Source organism: Rattus norvegicus, chromosome 2, assembly GCF_021556685.1.
Source record: "Rattus norvegicus strain SHRSP/BbbUtx chromosome 2, alternate assembly SHRSP_T2T, whole genome shotgun sequence".
Taxonomy (NCBI): domain Eukaryota; kingdom Metazoa; phylum Chordata; class Mammalia; order Rodentia; family Muridae; genus Rattus; species Rattus norvegicus.
The window spans coordinates 1,921,410-1,944,383 of NC_141535.1; the positions used below are offsets into that span (position 1 = coordinate 1,921,410).

The following is a 22,974-nucleotide window of genomic DNA, read 5'->3' on the forward strand; positions in this document are numbered from 1 at the left end:
TAAAGTCTTTTGATTTCAATATGAATTCTGAAGGAGGATGAATGGACTGGTTACAATCCACTCTTTCCTCTGTTCTTAGACTAAGCAACCTGGGAATTCTTGGGGCGTGGGCTTTTCACATCAGCAGCAGGCTGGCCCTGGACAATGTCAGGCCAGCCACGGTCAGAGGTGACCATTCAACAGCCTGCTCCTCAGCGCTGGAACACTCCTTCAACCCAGCTGCAGCCCTGGAGATCTGTACTGAGGACAGTTGCAATTATCACAAGGAGAATGGAGAGGATGTAGAATACCCACCAATTGAACCGGGGAAGGCCCTGGAAGACCACAGCAGAATCGATGTATTGATGTGTCTTTCAAATCAAAGGCTAATTCGAGCTTTGTGGATGTTGGCACCACGTCTCCAGATTCTGATCACGCTTCTCCTTTGCCACACCCAGCACCTGGTAACTGGGCATCCTACCGGGAAACAGAATCGGCTTCTCCGGTCCGTCAAATCAAACAGGGGCCACCTGTGGGACAGGTAGAGGTCCTGGATTTCAAGGACCCAGCATTGCTTTTGGATCCAATAGGCACCAGAACCCCAGCTCCTCCACAGGCAGATGCAGCTTTCCTAACTCCAGGCAGGAAAGACCTTGGGAACAGAAACACCAGGTTCTATCCAGAGGCATGGCCAGTGCTTTCACAGCCAGATGTTCCTGTCGCTCCTTTGGAAGGAGAAATCCTTCCTAATTACCCCAATTCTGGTACATGCCACCCCTGAGTGGAAGGAGGTATGTGGTAGGACTGCATGACCACGCGAGTTCTAAAGCTCAAGGCAAGTGCATTGAAAAACTGGGCATTTGAGGTTTTGTTTAAAGAAAATATAGCAGAGTTGACAAACTAGATATGGTCATTCACCTGGGCCCATCCCTGTACCGGGCAGGCTGGAACAGGCTGGGGCAGGCTAGGGCAGGCAAGGGCAGGCTGAGACAGAAAGATTGTGTAGGTTCAAGAGTAGCCTGGGCCATATAGAGAATTCTAGGCCAGCCTGAATTATACAGCCAGCTCTCCTCCCAAGTGTAATAAAAATTTCAGTTTGCAAGTTCAGAGAAGGTGAGCCATGTCGAGGCTTCATAGGCATTGCAGGATGGAGGGCACAGCCATTTAGCTTTGTCTGTGGTAGTTAGCTGTGCAGGCTTAGGGAAACATGCTGAAGAGCCTTAGGGAGAGAACATGGTATAGACACTTGTGTCTGCTATTAGTTCTGGTTCTTGTCCCCATAGCTGTGGCCTTCACCTCCCCTGAACCACCTTAACCTGGTTCTGTGACTCACTAGCACTAAAGGTAGCAGGAAGAAGGCAGGGGAATGCCCAGAGGGAACAACTTTTCATCCACCCTGATGGACTGGGAAACTGGTCCTAGATTCATCCTCCCCCACACCTATCTCCAGCTCTCCCTGCTCAATGACCTCTGCCAGGAGGACATTTCAGAAGTCACACCTCTCTCCACAGCATTTCAACTTCACAGTTTTTCTGTCCGTTTATTGACCAAAACATTAGCCTAGCAAAGAGGACCTTCTGGTTCTGCTGGGACATTTTCTGCAGGTTCAGGAGTTGTTTAGAGATATAGTTCAGGAGGGAAGAAAACACTTTGTGTTTAACAGAGTATAGAGTAATAGTTAGGGTAGGACCGTTGTTGTCAAGTTTGAATCTTGGCCATGCTAAGGCAACTTATTTCACCCTCAGGTCTCTGATTTTCATTTACAAACGTATTGCCAGGATTTGTTGTTAGTATATGTTATGTTTTGAGTGCCTGCATTAGTCTGTTCCTCAGAAGACAGTTAAGAGCATCATTACTAATCTTTAGAGGATTTAAAACATAGCAAACTGGAGGATGGGGGTGGGGGAGTGAACAGCTGGGCTGGAAAACAGAGAAACTGAAAACAGAAAGTGTCATTAAAAAGCTTTTGCCTCCTGTCTCCTTTTCTGCTTGATGAATTTTGATGAGTATTTGTTTTTGTTAAAGCCAAAGGCATGGATTTCTTTTAAACGTTAGAACTTTCAAATTCTTCTAACAATCTCCTAAAATATTCAGTGTGAGTTCTTTCTATCTAAAGAGATTTAAAGGTACGAATCAAAAGTTTCCTCAAAGGGATTTTGTGTTACAGATGTGTTTTAGAGTGGCCTTTTGTTGGGGGTTGTATTTTCCTGGCCCAGGAAGAGCACACAGTTGTTGGAAAGTGGGTGTATGTACAGTTGTCTGAAACCTGAGGAGCGGGCTATGGCCCAGCACAAAACTGTAAACTGTTCTAAAACCTTCAGAGAGTTTTCTTTTGCAATCGGTCATGGTTCTTGAAGCGTGAACTTTGTAGATGATAATGTGTCACAGTGTCAAAGGTTGTGCGTGGCTGTTTAAGAGCTCAGAAAGGCCTGAAATGGAACCAGTCACTGGGAACTGAGGGTAACAGCATAACCCAGAGGGACATGATCTGTGGTGTTTAATCAGCTGCCAAATGTAGTCAGTGCTGACATCTAAATGCTAGAATGTTTATGAAAAAGACATTCAGGGGGAGATTTTCCAACTGGAAGCTTTTAAGTCTTAGAGGAGAAAAATACTTTTAAATTTTATTTAAAAAAATATTTATGTGTGTTCATGTGTACAAGTTCATGTGTGGGAAAGCCTAGCCCTTAAGAAAGAATGTTTGGTGAGCTGTGTGAAGCATAGAAACATGTAATTGTTATTATTTATGTTCAGAGGAAACACTGCTGTCCCAGAGGTTTATCCAGAAGCTGTGGGCTTACTCTGGGCAGCTGTTGACATGGGGCTGAGACCTTCTAGTACCAGCTCAAGGTAGGAAATGCACAGCTTCTGGTAGTGGATGGACTTGAGTTCCCCCGCAGCTCTGTTGTGTAGTTTGAAGACAGATGCTGTTTGAACCTTATTTTCTGAATAGAGAGCACCCTTCTCAGTACGTTTTAACTTCCCCTTTAAGCATATAGGATTTGGTTTGCTGAGTCAGGGAATTAGGAGTTTGTTAAAGGCTCAGAAAATTTCTCTTCTTTTTAGTGTTGTTTTCATTAGTGTGTGTGTGTGTGTGTGTGTGTGTGTGTGTGTGTTTGTGTGTGTGTCTGTGCATGCCTGCCTGCCTGCCTGCCTGTGCATATGTATATGTGTTGTATCCGCCCCATAGGAATAGGAATAGGAGAGGTGCTCTGAAGTGGCCCCAGGGCAGCTTATGCAGCATAATGGTATAGACAGGTTCCATGCTGCCACCCTGAGCAGTGTTTCTTTGTCCTGAGAGCTGGCTGCAGCCCTGCTCATATTGGGAGCTTTCAATTCCAGGCTGCAGTAGGTTTTTGGTTGTCAGAGCAGAGAGTATCTGCATTCTCACCGCCAGGGAGTAGGACTCCATTTGCAGAGAGAGAGATTCATGGGGAAAGACTGCAGCGCACTTGTTAGTCTCAGTAGATTGAGCAGCTGTGAACTTTCCCTTCACTAAGGCCATCCCTAACTCAAGCCTCGGGAACTGTTCCCTACAGCTTTTACTCTGGACTGAGCTCACCCTCCCTGTTGCCTGCCCTGATCCTCAGCTTCTACCTGGTTCCAGGCAACTACACAAACAGACCAGTTCTTTTAGTCTGGGGCAGGGATTTTGTTGCAGCTTTCAACCTGGAGTAGCAAGCGCTGCTGAGGTGCTGGGGTCCTTGCAGCTGGGAGAACTGAAGTAGAGGAGGAAGGTGCGGCCCAAGGTCGCAAGCTCTGGGCCAGGGTGTGGTGGTCTCACAGGTGGCCATTTCTGAGCACCATCTCCACTGCTGTTTCTCACCCCCTGGCTTCTGATACTCGCAGGCCGCTTCTGACATTCCCATAGCGACGCAGGATGGGGAGGGTTCTGTGGGCAACAAGTAGACACACCACCCAATCCGGATCAGGCGACCCAAGGGTGTCTGTTAGCCCCGCCTCTGCCCTCTCCCGCATGTCCCACCCCCAGACTGCTGCCAAGCTGTTCAAGTGGTTCTAGCTGTTGGTGGGGTCCTGCAGCTGTGATAGGCTCCTCCTCTCCGGCCCCTCCTCCCCAACCACCTCTCAGGCCCTCCTTGGATAGCTGTCCTCCTCTGGGGCCCTGCACTTGCTCCCAGCCATGGTGGCTAGGCTCACTGCTCTCCTCCTTTACCTCGTTTTCTCCTTGGCCATCCTGGTCCAGACAGGTAAGGTGAGTGAGGGCTGGGGCACCGGGGCACCCCACCCTGGTGCCTGGGGGTCGCTCTGTGCATGAGCGACTTTGTCTCTACCTGGCTGCCTGAGGTATGGCGTCAGGGTAGGAATAGGGAGACCTGGCTGCTCTGGGCCTAGGGGTAGGGTCTAAGATTTTCTGGAACTGAACCAACTCTGAATTGAAGATGAGGGATGGGACCTTCTTAGGGCTGGTATGAAAACACTAGGATGTTAAAATCCTAGCCATGTATTAGTGATAACAGCTGTCCCCAGTAGTGTACCTTGGGAAAAACCTTGGAAAAAGCAGTCATTTTGAAAATTGACCTTGAGGACACCTGCAGCAAAAGCATCTGGAGAGCTTCCCAGGAGACTCTCTGGCCACTTTCATCAGGAACTCGGAGGGTTAGTAGAGAGACAAAGGGAAATTAGGGTGGGGGCGACTTGTACCTCTTAACAGCATCCTGCGTGCTTTTGGTGTCTGTCCCTACACTTCTAGAGACTCTGGTCATATTTTGTGGAGGAGGTGGACACAGAAACTGTGCTGAATCAAGGGAACACGTTGCTTTCACCTTGTGAAATTCAATTTGTAGACCAGGCCTAAGTGGCTTTTGCAGTTCTCTGGTGGAACTTTTGGGATCACTTAAGTATACAATCATATCGTCTGCAAATCGTGATATTTTGACTTCTTCCTTTCCAATCTGTATCCCTTTGATCTCCTTTTGTTGTCTGATTGCTCTGGAACTATATTGAACTCTCAAGAACTATATTGAATAGGTAGGGAGAGAGTGGGCAGCCTTGTCTAGTCCCCGATTTTAGTGGGATTGCTTCAAGTTGCTCTCCGTTTAGTTTAATACTAGCTACTGGTTTGCTGTATATGGCTTTTACTATCTTTAGGTATGGGCCTTGAATTCCTGTTCTTTCCAGGAACTTTACCACGAAGGGGTGTTGTATTTTGTCAAAGTCTTTCTCAGCCTCTACTGAAATGATCATGTGGTTTTTATCTTTCAGTTTGTTTATATAGTGGATTACGTCGATGGATTTCCGTGTGTTAAACCATCCCTGCATCCCTGGGATGAAGCCTACTTGATGATGATGGGTGATTGTTTTGATATGCTCCTGGATTCGGTTTGCAAGAATTTTATTGAGTATTTTCTGTTGATATTCATAAGGGAAATTGGTCTGAAGTTCTCTTTCTTTGTTGGGTCTTTGTATGGTTTAGGAATAAGAGTAATTGTGGCTTCATAGAAGGAATTCGGTAGTGCTCCACCTATTTCAATTTCATGGAATAGTTTGGATAGTATTGGTATGAGGTCTTCTATGAAGGTCTGATAGAATTCTGCACTGAACCAATCTGGACATGGGCTCTTTTTGGTTGGGAGACTTTTAATGACTGCTTCAGATTCAATGCAATCCCCATCAAAACTCCAAGCCAATTCTTCATAGAGTTAGACAGAACAACTTGCAAATTCGTCCGGAATAACAAAAAAGCCCAGGGTAGCTAAAACTATCCTCAACAATAAAAAGACTTCCGGGGAAATCAATATCCCTGAACTCAAGCAGTGTTACAGAGCAATAGTGATAAAAACTGTATGGTATTGGTGTAGAGACAGACAGATAGACCAGTGGAATAGAATTGAAGACCCAGAAATGAACCCACACAGCTATGGTCACTTAAGTTTTGACAAAGGAGCCAAGCAAAAAGGATAGCATTTTCAGAAAATGGTGCTGGTTCAAATGGAGGTAAGCATGTAGAAGAATGCAGATCTGTCCATTCTTATCAACCTGTACAAAGCTTAAGTCCAAGTGGATCAAGGACCGCCACATCAAACCAGTTCCACTCCAACTTATAGAAGAAGAAGTGCGGAAAAACCTCGAACACATAGGCACTGGAGAAAATTTCCTGAACAAAACACCAATAGCTTATGCTCTAAGATCAAGAATCAACAAATGGGATCTCATAAATCTGCAAAGCTTCTATAAGGCAAAGAACACAGTTGTAAGGACAAAATGGCAACCAACAGATTGGGAAAAGATCTTTACTAATCCTACAACCAATAGAGGGCTTATATCCAAAATATACAAAGAACTCATGAAATTAGACTGCAGGGAGATAAACAACCATATTAAAAAATAGGGCTCAGACCTAAACAAAGAATTCACAACTGAGGAATGCCGAATGAGTGAGAAACACCTAAAGAAACGTTCAACATCTTTAGTCATAAGGGAAATGAAATCAAAACAACCCTGAGATTCCACCTCACACCAGTGACTGGCTAAGATCAAAAACTCAGGTGACAGCAGATGCTGGCGAGAATGTGGAGAAAGAGGAACACTCCTCCATTGTCGGTGGGATTGCAGACTGGTACAACCATTCTGGAAATCAGTCTGGAGGTTCCTCATAAAATTAGACATTGAACTACCTGTGGACCCAGCTCTACCTCTCTTGGGCAGATACCCAAAAGATACCCTAACATATAACAAAGACACTTGCTCCACTCTGTTTAAAGCAGCCTTATTTATAATAGCGAGAAGCTGGAAAGAACCCAGATGCCCTTCAACAGAGGAATGGATACAATAAAAGTGGTACATCTACACAATGGAATATTACTCAGCTATCAAAAACAATGACTTTATGAAATTCATAGGCAAATGGATGGAACTGGAAAATATGAACCTGAGTGAGGTAAGCCAATCACAGAAAAACACACATGGTATGCACTCATTGATAAGTGGACATTAGCCCAAATGCTTGAATGACCCTAGATGCACAGAACACAAGAAACCCAAGAAGGATGACCAAAATACGAATGCATCATTCCTTCTTAAAAGGGGAATAAGAATACCCTTGGGAGGGAATAGGGAGGCAAAATTTAGAACAGAGGCAGAAGGAACACCCATTCAGAGCCTGCCCCACATGTGGCCCATACATATACAGCCACCAAACTAGATAAGATGGATGAAGCAAAGAAGTGCAAGCTGACAGGAACCGAATGTAGATCTCTGCTGAGAGACAAACCCAGAATACAGCAAATGCATAGGCGAATGCCAGCAGCAAACCACTGAACTGAGAATGGAATCCCCATTGAAGGAATCTTAGAAAAGACTTAAAAAGCTTGAAGGGGCTTGAGATCCCATATGAACAACAATGCCAACCAACCAGAGCTTCCAGGGACTAAGCCAGTACCCAAAGAGTGTACATGGACTGACCCTGTGCTCCAACTGCATAGGTAGCACCAGTGGAAGGGGAAGCCCTTGGTCCTGACAAGGCTGAATCCCCAGTGAATGTGATTGTTGGGGGGAAGGTCATAATGGGGGGAGGATGGGCAGGGGAACACCCATAAAGAAGTGAGGGGGAGGGGTTAGGGGGATTTTGTCCTGGAAACTGGGAAAGGGAATAACAATTGAAATGTAAATAAGAAATACCCAAGTTAATAAAGATGGAGAAAAAGAAGCAAACTAATCAAAACAGTGTAAAATACATGAAATTGTATTTGTAAGTGTATTGGTATTTTAAAGTTATTTTTGTGGCAGGGAGCTGTACCTGCTGTTTATTGGAATGTCTTTTCTTGGTTGTAGGATGAGCACCTGGCTGCCTTGTTCCAGAAGCTGGAGGAACCTGTTTGTTCTGTTAAGCAGGAAGATGGGACACAGCAATATTTAGGGGAATTGCTATCTATATTAATGGTTAGAGATGTTGAGTGCTTTTTACTGGTTTTGTGCCCAATTTTATCATGAACTTTTTAAGATTAAGAAAAAAATGTTTTAATCTTCAACTACTTATAGCCTGACTTATTTGCTTTTCTGTTGCTATAATGAAATACCATGACCAAGTCAGTTTATGGAAGAGTTTATTTTGGTTGGGCTTCTATGAGACCATCATGGCAGGGCGCTGAGAGATCACATGTTAAACCCCAAATATGAAGCAGAGAGAGTGAACAGGAATTGGGGCTAGTCAATATATACTAGCCTCAGAGCTAGCCCCTAGCAAGGTATAGCCTGTAAAGTCACCACCAGGGTTCAGACATTTGAGCCTATGGGAGATATTCTCATTCAAACCACCACATTTCCCTCCCAGGCTCCAAAGGCCATTGTTATAATACAAAGTATATTTAATCCTACTTCAGAAGTCCCCATGGTCTCCCACAGTCTCGATAAAACCCTGTGAATTTGAAAAGTGAATTAATTTCAACATACAATGGAAAAGATATATATTACTATTTCCTAAAAGGAGGAATGGGGGCATAGTCAGAAAACGCTGGACCAAGCAAGACTGATAAGGCAGCATGTAAACATCAAGTCCCCTAGGTCAGACTTCCCACCTGTGGGTCATGGCCCATTTACAGTGGCTCCCTAAGTCCATCTGTAAACATATATTTACATTATGATTCATGACAGTAGCAAAATTACAGTTATGAAGTAGCAACAAAGATAATTTTATGGTTGGGGTTCACCACAGCACAAGGAATTGTATTGAAGGGTAACAGCATTAGGAAGGTTGAGATCCAGGGCTCTAGCTTAATATCTGATATCAGAGGCTTATATGGCACCATCCCTCCATCTTTCTGCTTGTAAAATGTATCTCTTCCAGGCTGGTTCTATCCCATGTAAGCAACTCTCCCTGGCAGAAATCACAGCTTTGGCGCTTCCAACATGTTGGAGTCTGAAGAAGTATCCCAGGCTTCACTTCATCTCTCAGGGTCTTCATGCAGGAATTCAGGATTAGGGTTGGCCCTGAGGTCCTTTGGGGTGCATGCTTGTGTTTTCCTAGAGAAAGATCTGTTTTTTCTTGCTTGTGAAAGGGTACATTCATAGCAGAGAATATTTTTAGATTTGTCAAAGAAGGTCAGGAAAGGGCCATAATTGTCAGTCTAGAAAGGGTATCACCGAGTTACTCCTTTGTGTTGGTTGCCTCTTCTACCAGCTCTATCTACTCTTCCTGGGTCTAGTCTCTGGAATGAATGAGTAGTTTGCCGTGTGGGTTGGTGAAGATATCTGGAAATTTTAATTTTTATATACTTTTAGCTACGAACTCCCTGTCTGAAGACTTATCTGCTGTGGTGATTTGTATAGGAATGACCACCATAGGCTCATATGCTTAAATCCTTGTCGTATAAGGAGTGGCATTATTAGGAGGTGGGTCCTTGTTGGAGTATGTGTGGCCATGTTGGAGGAAGTGGGTCACTGGGAAAGTGGACTGTGAGGTCTTTATATTCAAGCTATGACCAGTGTCGACACAGTCTCCTGCTCCTGCCTTCAGATGAAGATGTAGAACTCTCAGCTCCTTCTCCAGCAGGATGCCTCCCTAAATGCTGCTGTGCTTCCGGCCATGGTGATAATGGACTAAATTCCTGAGAGTGGAAGCCAGCCCAATGTCAGTTTTCCTTATCAAAGTTGTTTCAGTAACAGTGTCTCTTCACAGCAATAAAAGTGTAAGACACCTATTCACCTACTTTTTTTTGCCCAGTGAGATTGTTCCATCTGTTTCTGGCCCCCAATTATTTATTTATTTAATTAACTTTATTTTCCTTTTTTTTTTTACACCAAATAATTTCTGTCTGAGTTTTCATTTACCCAATCTAGATTTATTCCTTTCTGATCATTTTAGCACTTGTCTTTCTTTATTGAGTATTACTACCCAAATTTTTCTTAATTTTGAGTCTTCTTGATGGTCATAGTTGTGTATGTTTGCCCCCAATTGACAGCAAATTGCTGTCAATATGTATGTCAGTGTCATTTTTTTTAACCCGAGCAGTTGACAGATACATATTTGTCATTTAAGATCTCTTCATATATCACTGTGCTTGATTGCCTGGTTGTCTTCATACTGGTTTAGATGATTTCACCTTGTTTCTCTGGGTCTATGGCTAATTAATTAATTAATTAATCAATTAACATGAGTACACTGTAGCTGTCTTCAGACACATCAGGATAGGGCATCAGATCCCATTACAGATGGTTGTGAGCCACCGTGTGGTTGTTGGGAATTGAACTCAGGACCTCTTATCCACTGAGCTATCTCTCCTGCCCAGGTCCATGCCTCTTAAGGTATGTGCAATATTAGCCCTCTTTAGTCCTTACTATAGTTCCTTGTTATATAGACATAAGGTAGAGTTACATTTTCACTACTGTATTAATTGTACTGTTGTTGTCTCTGTGATGACTGAATCTAACTATTTTATCTTTTCGTTGAGTTAAAGTTAAGTACTAATAAATCAAGATATTTGCTTAACGAGAGCAGATCATACTGTTTATAATTACAAGTTTTGCTGGTAACGTGTTATGTCAGAGTGGATTCTGGTACAGCTCTTAGTGTTAGCCTGTTGAAAATGCAAAAATTTTGTTCAACATACTTTGGCAAATTTAATTTCTTAGATTTGGTCATACATACTCTGAGAAGCTAAGAATGTTAAAAACAAAATCACTGCTTTTTATATTCACTACTTAAGAAACTCCTCAATTCTCTATCGCACCTTATGTAGGAAAAAGCGAAGGAGGAAAAGAGTGCAGTGGTACTATTTTAATTCTTATATTTGGTCTGAAGTTTCTTTTATCTTTGTTTCCTTATGGTGTTTGATTTAGGACATTAAGGTCCTTTTCGGTTCTTTCACTAGTAGTGAGGGGCTGACTGTAGAAAGACCCTTGGCTTTTTTTGTTTTGAGCCCTTTAGGTCTTTTGACTGTCCTGTATAGCCTTCAGCCTGTGTATTGATGTTACACAGCCTGCAGTGTAAGCAGTTGAGATAGCTGGTCTTGCTACCTGTGTCCTGTGCCCTGTTTAGAAGTGGAGGGATGTTGGAAATCAAAGTGTGCTTGGGAAGGTTGACTTGGGAGAGAGATGCCTAGACCAGCCCATTGTTATCTGTGAGAAAGCTTTGGAAAGATACCTGCTGTGTTTTCAGTTGCTAATTTTCAGTTGTGAAGGCCTCATCTCAGGCAACCTTGACTTCCTGTCCTTTTTTTTCTCTCAGATTCAGGAAACCCCAACTATGTTGTGGCATTGGCGCCACCTTGTGTCCCAGCTCAGGGCTGGTGTGGTACCTCTGGTTGCCTAGGTTTGCTTGGGGCTTGGGCAGGGAGCATCTCAGTTAGCTCTCTGTACACCCTTTAGATTCATGCTTAATTTCCACCCTGAAGCAGCTTTAGAGTGAAGCCCTAGTTGTTAATATTCAGTGGATGGGGGTGGATTTACGTATCAGGTTACTTTGGTTCTAAACCAGACATGGCATTGTCAATTTGGTACTAAAATTTCCAACCCTAACAGCCCATGTAAAAGACACACAATCCAAATATTTTAATAATAAGTTATATGCCTAGATTGGGCATATCTAATACAATACTAACTTATTTCCCAATTCTAAGACTCCTTATTATTTCTGGTTTCTCCCAGCCACAGGATTCTGGTGCATAGTGGCTTCCTTCACTCCTCTTCCTTCATTCTTTTTCTCCTTCTACCTGCCACCCCCTCCTGAACCTCCAGTCCCACCTTTCCTATCCACTACCCAATCATAGGCTCTAACCTTTTATTGACCTATTAAAGTGGAGAGAAGGTTCACATAGCATCACCTACGTACATGATGCTCTGCTTGTGGGGTGGGAGCAACCTCTCTTGAGGAACCAATATGAACAATAATATACAAGCAGCATCAAGCCAAACCACTTACAGTTTACTCGTAAGATCTCAGTTTTTAGTACAAAATCCAATAATGTTAGTTGTTTAAACGTGTGTCTTACTATATTTCTTACACAGCTGTTTTACAAATGTGGGTTTGTCTGGTGTTCTGTACCAGCATAGAGTATTCATCGTTAACAGTGTTTTTCTTGCCACCAATACATGAATTTTTGTTGGATATCCTAAAGAGTCATAATGGTTTTACACAGGAAAGCTAATTGTCAGAATTTTGTTTTGTTTTTGAGTCAGGGTTTTCTGTATAGCCCTGGCTGTCCTGGAACTCACTTTGTAGACCAGGCTGCCTTCAGACTTACAGAGATGTGCCTGCCCTCTGTCTCTGAATGCTAGGGTTTAAGTCCTGTGCCCAGCTTGATATTTTTCTTTGTCATTCTCTCCCTCTCTCTCTCTTTTTTTTTCTTTGCACAAGTCAATGGATTTTATTTGGTCACAGGGTCACAGGCCAGGTATGGCCCCAGCCTTATTTGACCTTCTTTGGGGCTCAGGTTGTTGGTGTGGCTGAACTTCTTGTAGCAGTTGACTACACTGTGTGCAGGCATGAGTAGCACTTGTGGCAGATCATCTTGTCACAATTGTAATTCTGGACAAGGCGACAAAGGGATGACTCGATGATGCCACCGTGCAGACGCAGCACCAGGTGGAAGGTGGACTCTTTCTGGATGTTGTAGTTGGACAAGGTGTGCCCATCCTCCAAATGTTTGCCAGCGAATATCTGCCCTGCTGGTCGGTGGGATGCCTTCCTTGTCTTGGATCATTATTGATGGTGTCACTGGGCTCAATCTCAAGAGTAATGGTCTTGCCCATTAGGGTCTTCATGAAGATCTGCATGTTGGCATCTGCTATTTGGCCTCCTTGTTGAAGAGAAAGAGTGGGTTGGGGCTTTTGGGTTTTTTTGTTTGTTTGTTTTGTTTTTTCTTTTTAATACTTAGATCATTTTGTTGACTTCTCGGTGTTTGTTGAGGGCTGGTATGATTTGCATTTTCAATATATTTATCTGGATCTTCACTGCTTGCTCTCTCTTAACAGGCAGGTGTACTTTGATTTGGGACTAAATAGACTTTTTAGTAATTGTTTCCAGTCTGTGTTCTTCTTTCACTGGCCTTTTATGAGTCAGTTTTTCACAGAATTGGCTGTCACAGTGCACGAAAGATTCGGCCAGAGCTTGAGACACGTAGAAATGGGTGGCAGTTATAGGACCTGTAACATCATATTTTGGAACACCAGGGGGATTATTAGAAGTAATGTTATTATAAAGTAGTCTTATCCTAATAGTTGGGTTATAATAATCCTTATTAACAATCTCTGGTCATTGTAAGTCAGTAATTTTCCTTATGAGATAATATTTACTTTCATCTCCATAAATATAATAGTCATGGGGTAGAACTAGTAACAGCTTATAATGAAAGAACAATTCCCTGTGTATATAGACTTTGGTTTTTTGTAAACTTCTTTTTGAAATATGTCGAATTATAACAGCAGTATTGTTGGTATCAGGAATTGCCTTGAGCAGCAACACTATTTGGTAACTGTTGACATGGAAACAGCCCTACTTTCCCAGTATTCCTTTGGTCCAAATCCCAACTCCACGTGGGAGTAGTTATGTCATATTCCAAATGAAAGGCAGACTTCTTCTGCCCTCATGCTCTTTCTTCTCTTCATTCTTTTCTCTTCTTTCTCTCGCCCCTTTCAATTGTCTTGTTCTCCCATTAAATCTCACTAAGTGGAACTGTTTTAGTTTTGTGTGCTGTATTTTGATGGGTGTGGTGGGTACTTCATTACAAAGAGATTTCTATAACAACAAGTGTGATAATTTAAGAGCTTGGAAATCAGACTGACTGGAAATAAATTCCAATTTGGGCACTCACCAGCTGTTGAACTTATATTACTAATATAAAAGTTGTGGGTGATAGTAATTTTTCCCTATAGTGTTGTGAGAATTAATCTAACTCCTTGTAATCCTCTTGTGTTTTATTACTTATCAACAACATTGGGTAGTAGTAGCCATTGTAATTGTTTCATTAAATAAAATTTGTAGAGTTGTGCAGAATGGAGTTTATCAAAGCTAAATTGGTGAAACTACACATAACTAAATTGTATAATAAGATTTATCTTATAAAATTATAATCTTAAAGGAAGAAGGTTAGAATGTAGAATAGGAAATAATGCTATGCTATTGTTAGAAATGATTTACCATTCTATCAGAAAACTGAAGAAATGGAAATTCATCTATTAAAGTGGTGTACAGTCCATAATATATTCTACATTATGTTAACATTATTCTTAAATGTGATTTTTTAAAATTGACTAAATATGTCTTTAATGAGAAGAATTAGTTTGAGTTTGAATACTCTTTTTTTTCCGTTTAGGCATTATGTCAGTATTGAGGGCACCCAGACATCAGAGCTCTGGAAGGCATGTTGATACTGTTTTCTTCTTTGTCTCCTGGGTGTAAGAAGTATAAGAGATCTTAACGATCTGTATTCTTGTTTGTTTAAAAAAATTGATACATAAGAGAGAGTGTGTATGTATGTATATGTCTGTGTGTCTGTGTGTCTGTGTGTGTGTGTGTGTCTGAAATGATAACAATATATTCTTTCAAAAGTATTTTCTTTTTTCTCAATTAAATTTATTCATTTGTTCAAATTGGCTACCCCTTATTATCACAGGTATTGAGAAATTAGAATCCTACTGCATTAGTGTATGTTGAAATATACAGAGGAGAGTGTGTTAAATATAGGACTCTGTTATCTCATATAGGTGAGAGTTTCTGGATATTTTCTATATCATTTTATTGCTCATTAAGGGGAATTTTCTGCTATACTGTGTCTTCAGACTTTCTCTTCTGTTCAAATAACTCTCCTCCCTTAATGTAGGTAAACATAATAACTTCTGGGTTTTGGATAATTCTGTATCATTGAGTTGAGTCAACTGGGCAGTCTGTTTTGCAAATGAAATTTCAGGTTTATGTGTGTACTACTTACTCGTATTAGAAGCATTTATTTAGCATTTTTCTTTAGTTCTTTCTGGACAAGATAGCTACATTTGCAGTTTCGTTTGAACGTCAGTTTTTCCCTTATGTGAAAATACTAGAAAATTCTAGATTCCCAACAAGACTTTAGTTGGGAAGTAACTATACCTATACCTAGGTATAGTACCTATACCTAGGTAGTTTTGACTCAGCTCTGAAAGGGATTTTTTTGAATGTAAAGGAATTGATTTTAGGCTAGGGACACTTACCTTCTGGTCTATTGTTCTTTTGTCTGACTTATGTAGTGAGGCAGGAGAGCTTGTGTGTTATATGTCTCTTTGTTCTGAGCCCCCTGCTCTCTAAATCTATTTATACCTACTTATACCAGAATTACAAAAGTCTGATTGTAGTTTTTTGTCTCATTTTCTTCTCCTACAATCTGAACCTGGTATCCGAGTTGCCTGTTTTTCATTGTAAGAAATCAAAGGCTACAGAAAACTGACTCTGCTGCTGTTAGATTGAGTCAGTTCATCAGAGCCATGTTTGTGGAGCAAGCTTTTAATCCTAGCAGGTGAACCTCTATGAATTCCCGGCCAGCCTGGTCTACATAGAACACCTTTTCATCCTGATGCTAACACCCTGCTGGAGTGGCATTATTACCAGAATAAACTGAAAGGAAAAACAGGTGCACATGAGTTCTTTAAAGCAATAGTCCTCCCATGGATGGTCTCTGAATGTTGGTGTTGGTGTTGGTGCATTAGAAGTAAAAGTAGAATTGGAATAATTGGCTCTTTGAAGGCTTTAAGAATGCTAGCGACTGTAGAGAGAGTATCTTGTGCATTTGTATGGATATATCACCTTTCAGTTAAAAAAAAAATTATGGCCTATAGGAAAGGATAGAATAGAAGGTGGGACATCCGGAAGGCAGAAAGAATTCTGGGATAGAGCCAGGTCGGAGAGACTTGCCCTGGAAAATGTGACCAGACAGACCCGTGGTTCCTGGGCACATGTAATGAGCCACATGGCGGAATGTAGATTTGAGTAAGTGGGTTAGAATTTGTCAGAGAAGAGTCTAGCTCTCTGGCCAAGGTATTTGTTAATATATTTTGAGTCACCGTCTTATTTCTGGATGCATGGGTCTGGGAGGAAGAACCAGGTCCAAACTTCCACAAGTGACAACATGAATCCAAACAAAATCTAAAGCTGAGGATTGACCACTGTATAGTTTTGATTTCTGGAACTGGAGGATGATGTTCACCTGGAACTCAATACCAAATTAGGTTGGGAGTGAAAGCATGATTTTTTCATATTAACTAGATGAGCTATTAGCAATTTGGCTTATGCCACCATGCAGACACTGAAGTTTATATTCTTCAGTATTTTATAGAACTTAAAAGCAGACACCGTGGTACCTAACCTCGGCTTTCAGGAGATGACACCAAGAGAACAGAACTTTCAAGGGAAGGCTACAGAGCAGGGAACCCCGCTCAAGGAAGGACACAACCACTATTGTAACCAGAGTCTAAATGCCTCATTTGAGTGAGTTGGTTTCTTAGAAAACATATTTCCATAACCGTCTTGGAAAATTAGTCCTTTACAATCACAAGATCTTCATTTGTTTTACTACCTTGCATTACAGTTCCAAAGAAATTGGCAAGTCTTTCCTATTGGTTTCCTTGTAGAATAAATTGTAAAACCACAAATATTAAAAGAAATCATAGTTTTAGGAACACATTAACGAGAAGATAGACATATAGCACAGTAGAAAGGATCTAGATTTTGGTTTTATCCCAGTACTTCTGTTTCCTGTTTTGTCAGATTTAAAAAAAACAATAGTTATTTTAGAAATGACCCTGTTGAGGCAAAACAGAATCTGGCCATCTGGATTTCTTTTCAGGAATTAGTCTTTCTTAGTTGCCATCATCTGCTTACACGGTGCACCGGGAAGGGTGATTGTAGACACACATTTAAAATTTATATGTGTTTCAGTTTTTCAAGTTTTCTAGGGCTCTTATTAGCTGTTAAATGTTTTCAGAAAATTTTGAGATTAGTGATTTGTGTCAGTAGATCTTGGGATAACTTCTTGAGCTTGTTGAGTCTTTGTTTCATTGCTTGTGGTCAGTTTCTTCAGCATACTTGTGTACCATGTTGCTTTTTCTTTCTGAATTTCCTTCTTTGTATTATTAAATAGATAAAAATTTAAGTTCTAGAAAGCAAGGGACGTGTAAGTGAAGGAAGTACACAGTACGTGCCCCATGCTGAACACTAAGAAAATACTTAGTGAACATCTGTCAAAATGAGGGAAAAAAAACTGTTGTGCATGTTTGGTGGTGTTTCTAAGTTCCTTTGTTGCTCAGTCTGGTGGGTAGACGCCAAGTCAGCTGCTTGTTTTAATAGTCTCCATCTAGATTTTGACCTGGGAAGGTGCTTGTTCTTTGAAAATTGCAGGAAACTAATCGTCTTTTGTCTTGCTTTCCATCACTGGCTGGCCAAGCATGGTTTTGCAGCAGAATATTTTCTTTGCTTACTTAATTAGCTGCATCTTATTAACCACTGGATTTTTAAAATATTTGACATCCTTTTATAATTCATATCTTTTTCATTTCTTTTGGATGGGCCACCAGAAGTCAAATATTAGAGGAAATGTTTAAGTTCCACAAAATGAAATATTCCTTTCCTTTAAAAAAGTGGTCATAATACCTTGATACTATATTCTTGTTTTAACTTTATGACATTCATTTTTGTATCTTAAGGTCTTTGACCCATTTGGAGCCTGTAAAAGTATTTGCTAGATATAGAAGGACTAGATTGTCTTTTACTAAATTTACAACCAAACCTGTGCCTAAAACTCCTTTTCAAATGCCTTTCTTCTACTTTTTTCCAATATCACATTCTCTGAGTCATTATTAGACATTACACAAAAATTAAATGTACTAAGAGTCATTTTAGAAGTTAGTATCTTTGACTTCTACACATTAGCTCTATAAAAATTAGGTCTAATATTGACTTGTATTGTCAGATGAAGCATCTTTCGTGTTTTTTGGAAACTGATTTCTTGTTCCTTATATTAAGAAATTAGGTCAATGTAACCAGAGCATTTGATCCATCTGTGACTTCCTTTGTGTGCTGTTTCCTGAATCATCTCTTTGATGATTCTGTTTAGAGCTATTTAATCTCTGCACATGTTTGGGGCCTTTTACAAACCCTTCCTGGATTCCCAGGATGCAGATGTTTTCTGCCCTGTTAGCAACTTTACTTTTCATTCTACAAGAGCAACAATTTAAATTCTATTAGTCACAGACTGAGTCTCAGTGATTACTCTTTCAAAATTTTGTGTCCTGGTCTCTGATTTCTCCAACTATTCCTCCACATCCTTTCTCCATGTGCTTGTCTAGTTTGCCCTCCAGAGAGGAGTGTATATCCTTGTATTTTCACGAATCTCACATAGAGTAGCTCACTCTGCTTGTGGAGAGACCCATGCACTCTGCTGCACTGTGGAGCAGGTCAGCTAGCCCAGTGAAGAGGAACACTTTGGTGTTGCCTCTAAGGCCATGGCAGTGGGGATGCATGGCCCACACTCAGTAGTCAAAGATGAACTATGCATTATTTCCAAGTGAGATTCTTATTTTAAAAGTCTTTAAAATATAACGGTTATGTAATAACTTCCTTTTAAAGCTTAATTCATGGTTGTAACTTTGGAATATAATATATCATGGCTGTTGTCTTTGCTTAGTGGCATTTTCTGTTGGTTTGTTATTGATGACCCTTAAATTCTTGCAGATTAAATAGTGGACTGTTGTGAAAACACTGGATGATCTGCTCAGTTTGTCTTGAGTTTGTAAGAATGTGACACGTACTTACATTTTACCAGAAGCCATAGCTATGGGTGCTAGGATATGAAAATATCTGTATGGGCTGCGTATTAGGTAAAGATGTTGATGGTTATTGGTCAGATAAGGAAAAGTTACTGGTGTGGTTGGCATGGTGCTTCTTGTATTTAAATGCTCCCTACATACTGGCTCCCAAGATCTGGAAGCCCTGAGGAGCAGATCCTCAAGTACCCCAAGTGATGCTTTGTAAACTTTGCTTCTTAGTTTAACTCATCAAAAATGGATAGAGTCTGAGATTAGGCAATAGAAGAAGAAAGGTGGGATTGAGGATGGATTGGAGGGTCTCAAGAGAGAGGAGACCAAGGGAGGAGGAAGCCATCATGTGAGGAGATGGACCCTGAGCATATGGCCTGGAAAAACAGCAAGTAACAAGGGACATTATGGCATGGAAATAGGTTAGTATAGCTGTAAACCTGCCCAATTAGGCTTATGACTTGTAAATAAAGTACCTGGATTGTGTGTCTTTTATTTGGACTAGTTAGAGTGTTTAATTCCTTTTTTAATTGGTGCCTTTGACCATGAGATTAAGTCTCATGCTCTACTGAAATGAAGTTAGATATTGTACTGTGCATTTCTGGTGGTGCAATAACTTTGCTGTTTTTCATAGAGCAGTGAGGTGTTTCAATATGTGTGAAAAAGAGGCAGTGAGTAGTTTTTTAACCTCTGTGCTACTGCAGTGTACACAGAATAGCTTTGTTTGGAATTAGCTAAAGTGATAGATTTGGGTCTTGCTTTACTAACAGTGTTGTTTGTAGCAGAAAAAGTTCTATAAAAGCACACATCATGCTTAACCTAATAGTATTATCGACAGCAATGACCAATTTCTTTAATATACTCATCCATTATTAATGGACTTCTTTATGGTTCAGGTGCCGGGCACATTTATACATCTGGGTGAGATTGCAAATTTGGTTTGGATATTACAAATGCTGGTAAGCTGTTTTTCTATCGAAACTGGAATTATGTTCTGTAAAGCAGTTACTACTGACAAATTGAGCTCAGGTTTTTTAGTTGAAGGTGCACTTGTTTCATGACAAGTAGAAAATAATGCTGTTAGACTGTTTTTACCTGTGCGTAAAAGAAAAACTTTAATGTTTAAGATAAAGTGTCATTATAGTATATAAAAATGTTTACATAATGTGCATATATTTGTGTGTGTGTGTGTGTGTGCGCGCGCGCACGCATATGGGTATGGATGTAGTGTATAGATGAGATTATCAAGCTACACTGATTTAGTTTCTGGATATGGGAAACAGGAAACCAAACTTCCTAAAAATGATTAGTAAGTTTTTGTTTAATCAAATGGCTGGCAGAAACTTGAAATTTCTTTAACATATTAGTTGTAAGTTCTATAGAAAGTTCTTTTAGGAAAGAAAAAATAACCATTCCAAGAAACTTCTTTTCTGTTTTTCCTGTTATAGTGAGCTGCATAGTTCTCCTAAGCAAGGAGATGGTCTTCATCCTCCTTACCACTTCCACCCTTGCCTACCCCAGGGACTTTCTGACAAGGTAAACAGAATGGTTTACATTTATTAAAACATGATACTGTGAGTTTATAGTGACGCGTTTTTGTCTGAACACTGCTGAAAAATAAAAAATCAATTTTACTAGTTTTTGTACTAAGTATGGCCATTCGTGCAGGTGTTTGGAACCTAAATATTTGCACCTGAAAATAATAGAAACCATATTTCCTTAACAACATTTATGGAAAATATATTTTAACATAATGATTAAATCTTATTTTAATGCAGACCTAATATCAGATTCATCAGTGAGTAAGAATCCCAATTCTACGCAAAGAAATTGAATTGCTTCTGTTTTTTTCTAGAGATGAAATTGCTTCTTGTGGCTATGAAGGTAGGTATGGAGAAGCTAAGTGAGTTCTATTTCTTAATGGATAGTTGATTTTTTTTATATTTTTAGAAAGATTAAGCCTAGCAAGTCAGTTCTACAATTTCCACTTATGAAATATATATTACAAAGGAAATATTTTAGTCTGAGTCCTTCATCTATACTACCATGTAAAGAATTTTAAATAACATAATAGTCCCTAGTGGACCTCCGGTGAAAACCATAATAATAATAATAATAATAATAATAATAATAATAATAATAATAATAGTAATAGGCATTGTCATGTTTAGCTTCCTTGAGGTATAAAATGATAAGAAATTGAAAGCTATATTTTTCTTTTTCTTTTTCTTTTTTTATTTGAATGGCATTGGCGAGGCATTATTCGTCAGTCTTTACAAATAAGAAAAACTCGCCTCACAACTGTTCATAACTGCCCTTCTGGGCAGTCTGTCTCTTCACGGACACAGTCACATATATTCAAGAAAACACACAGAAAATTAAGATGAAACTCGATTTCCTTTTAAATTAAAAGTAAACAATTTTCTACTATTGCTGATGACCAATGTTGGCATCTGTGTGGTGGGTAAAATGAGGCAGGCAGCCATTGGGAGTCAGTGCTTAAAGCTCTTGATTGGGGTGGATCCAGACACCTATGGGGATGCTGCAACAGGCAGCCAGCGACTCGAGATGTTACTCAACAGACAGTTTTCTGAGGGAGCAAAGCTTAAGTTACTGGGGGTTGGCACTCTCTCTGATCAGCGAAAAACCTATGAACTCTTAACTCCTTGGGGTCAGTGAGAAAGACCAGGGAAGAGAGAAAATTCACACACACACACACACACACACACACACACACACACACACACACACACACACACACACACAGAGTTGATGGTAGAAGGAACAGTGTTCCAGCTCATCATACACAAGCCTTAACAGATACACATAGTTGATGGATGCCCTAACCCTTGTGCTTTATTCTTTGTTCCATCACTTATATATCCCAGCCAAATCTTTCAAGCAGCATTAAATTGCAATGTAATTGTTTTAGTTTTCTTCTAGACAAAGACAGGAGTAATTATTTCATTATTTATCCTTAAAAAGTATTCTTAAAAGACTCACAGATGTAACCACTTATATAAAAATCAGTCATATCTACTTTAAATCCTCAGAATGAGTATCTACTCAAGAGCAATTCTTAATAAATCTCATCAGGAAGCTGAGGGCAAAAATGTGCATAAGAAATCAATTGTTAGTGCCAGATGTGTTGGCCAGTGAGTGATTTGAGGCACCTTAGAATTTTCCCATAATTCTTAGATTATGAGGAACTTGCTGGCAGTGAACAGATCAGAACTTGATAACAGCATAACAGCATCAAGTCCTCAGGACACATAGTCTTTGGAGCTGTCACACTAAGTAACATCCACACGACTGTGGTAATCGGGGTGGGGGAGGGGGGCGTGGGGGGGGAGGGTGCATACTACATCCTATCTCCATTTTAAACTTGATAAATAATTTATTTTATTTACATGAAAAATGCATGAAGCTTGGGATTTGCTTCTCAATAACTTAAGAGGTTTCTTATTTGTTTGTAGTTCTCTGTGGTGATGTGAATGTTAAGAAAAAACCCGGAAGCCACTGAGTACTAACAGAGTATTATTTATTCTTCTGCTCTTAGCAAGAGGGCAAGAAACACCTCTAGCTGTTTCTTAAGCAGGAATATGTTCAGTGAATTTCTTTAGTGTTTTACAGTTTTCATGGCACACATTCCTTTGTCATATTTATTTCAAGTATTTTGTTGTTGTTTTGTTTTGTTTTAGTTTATTGAGAATAGTATTGTCCCCTTGCTTTCTGTGTTTGTCTTTTGTATATTAAAAAGGATACTGATTCCTGTGCTTTAACTCTGTGTTTTTCAACTTTTATCCATATTTATCAGCCCTAGGAGTTTTTTTTTTATGATTTAGTTTTTATGTATAGAATCTTAAAACCTGAAAATAAACATATATTGATTTCTTCCCTTCTCATTTGTATTTGCTTCATTACCTTGATTTGTTTAATTGCTTGACACTGTAAGAAGTATGTTGAGAAGTGAGAAAAGTGAACATCCTAGTCTTGGTCCTGATTCCAACACAAGTACTTTGAATTATTCTCTCTTTTGGATGACTTTAGCTGTATATTGCCTTCATCAAGTTGAGATAAATCCCTTGTATCCCTATTCTCTGCAGGACTTTCCTCACAAATGGAGGCTGTATTTTATCAAAGGTCTTTTATGTATGCCATAGGGTGGTACTTGTACTTATGTGGTAGATTATGTTAATTCTCATGTATTGACGCTTTCCTCCATCTCTGGGATGAAGTTGCCTTAAACCTAATGAGAAATCT

At 40.2% G+C, this 22,974-nt stretch overlaps 1 protein-coding gene and 2 pseudogenes across 8 annotated transcripts in view; 2 read left to right on the forward strand and 1 right to left on the reverse strand.

Annotated features, from left to right (window-relative positions):
- LOC148006609 (uncharacterized) overlaps window positions 1–22,974 on the forward strand; it is a 2,902,548-nt pseudogene that overhangs the window by 1,872,134 nt on the left and 1,007,440 nt on the right.
- LOC134478874 (uncharacterized) overlaps window positions 1–22,974 on the forward strand; it is a 101,562-nt gene that overhangs the window by 72,529 nt on the left and 6,059 nt on the right. For 6 of the 8 annotated variants that reach the window (XR_015672951.1, XR_015672952.1, XR_015672959.1 and 3 more), the window contains 2 exons: window positions 20,160–20,247; window positions 20,567–20,595. Coding sequence is in view for 1 of the 8 variants with exons in the window: in XM_087638929.1 (XP_087495055.1) it covers window positions 20,160–20,247; window positions 20,567–20,595 (117 nt within the window). In the remaining 7 variants the exon portion in view is untranslated. Of the gene's footprint in view, window positions 1–5,202; window positions 5,291–7,770; window positions 7,968–20,159; window positions 20,248–20,566; window positions 20,596–22,187; window positions 22,614–22,974 lie in introns of those variants that run through there. The other 2 variants (XR_015672954.1, XR_015672964.1) reach the window with 2 other exon arrangements.
- On the reverse strand, window positions 12,300–12,708 carry LOC134485550 (ubiquitin-like; annotated as a pseudogene).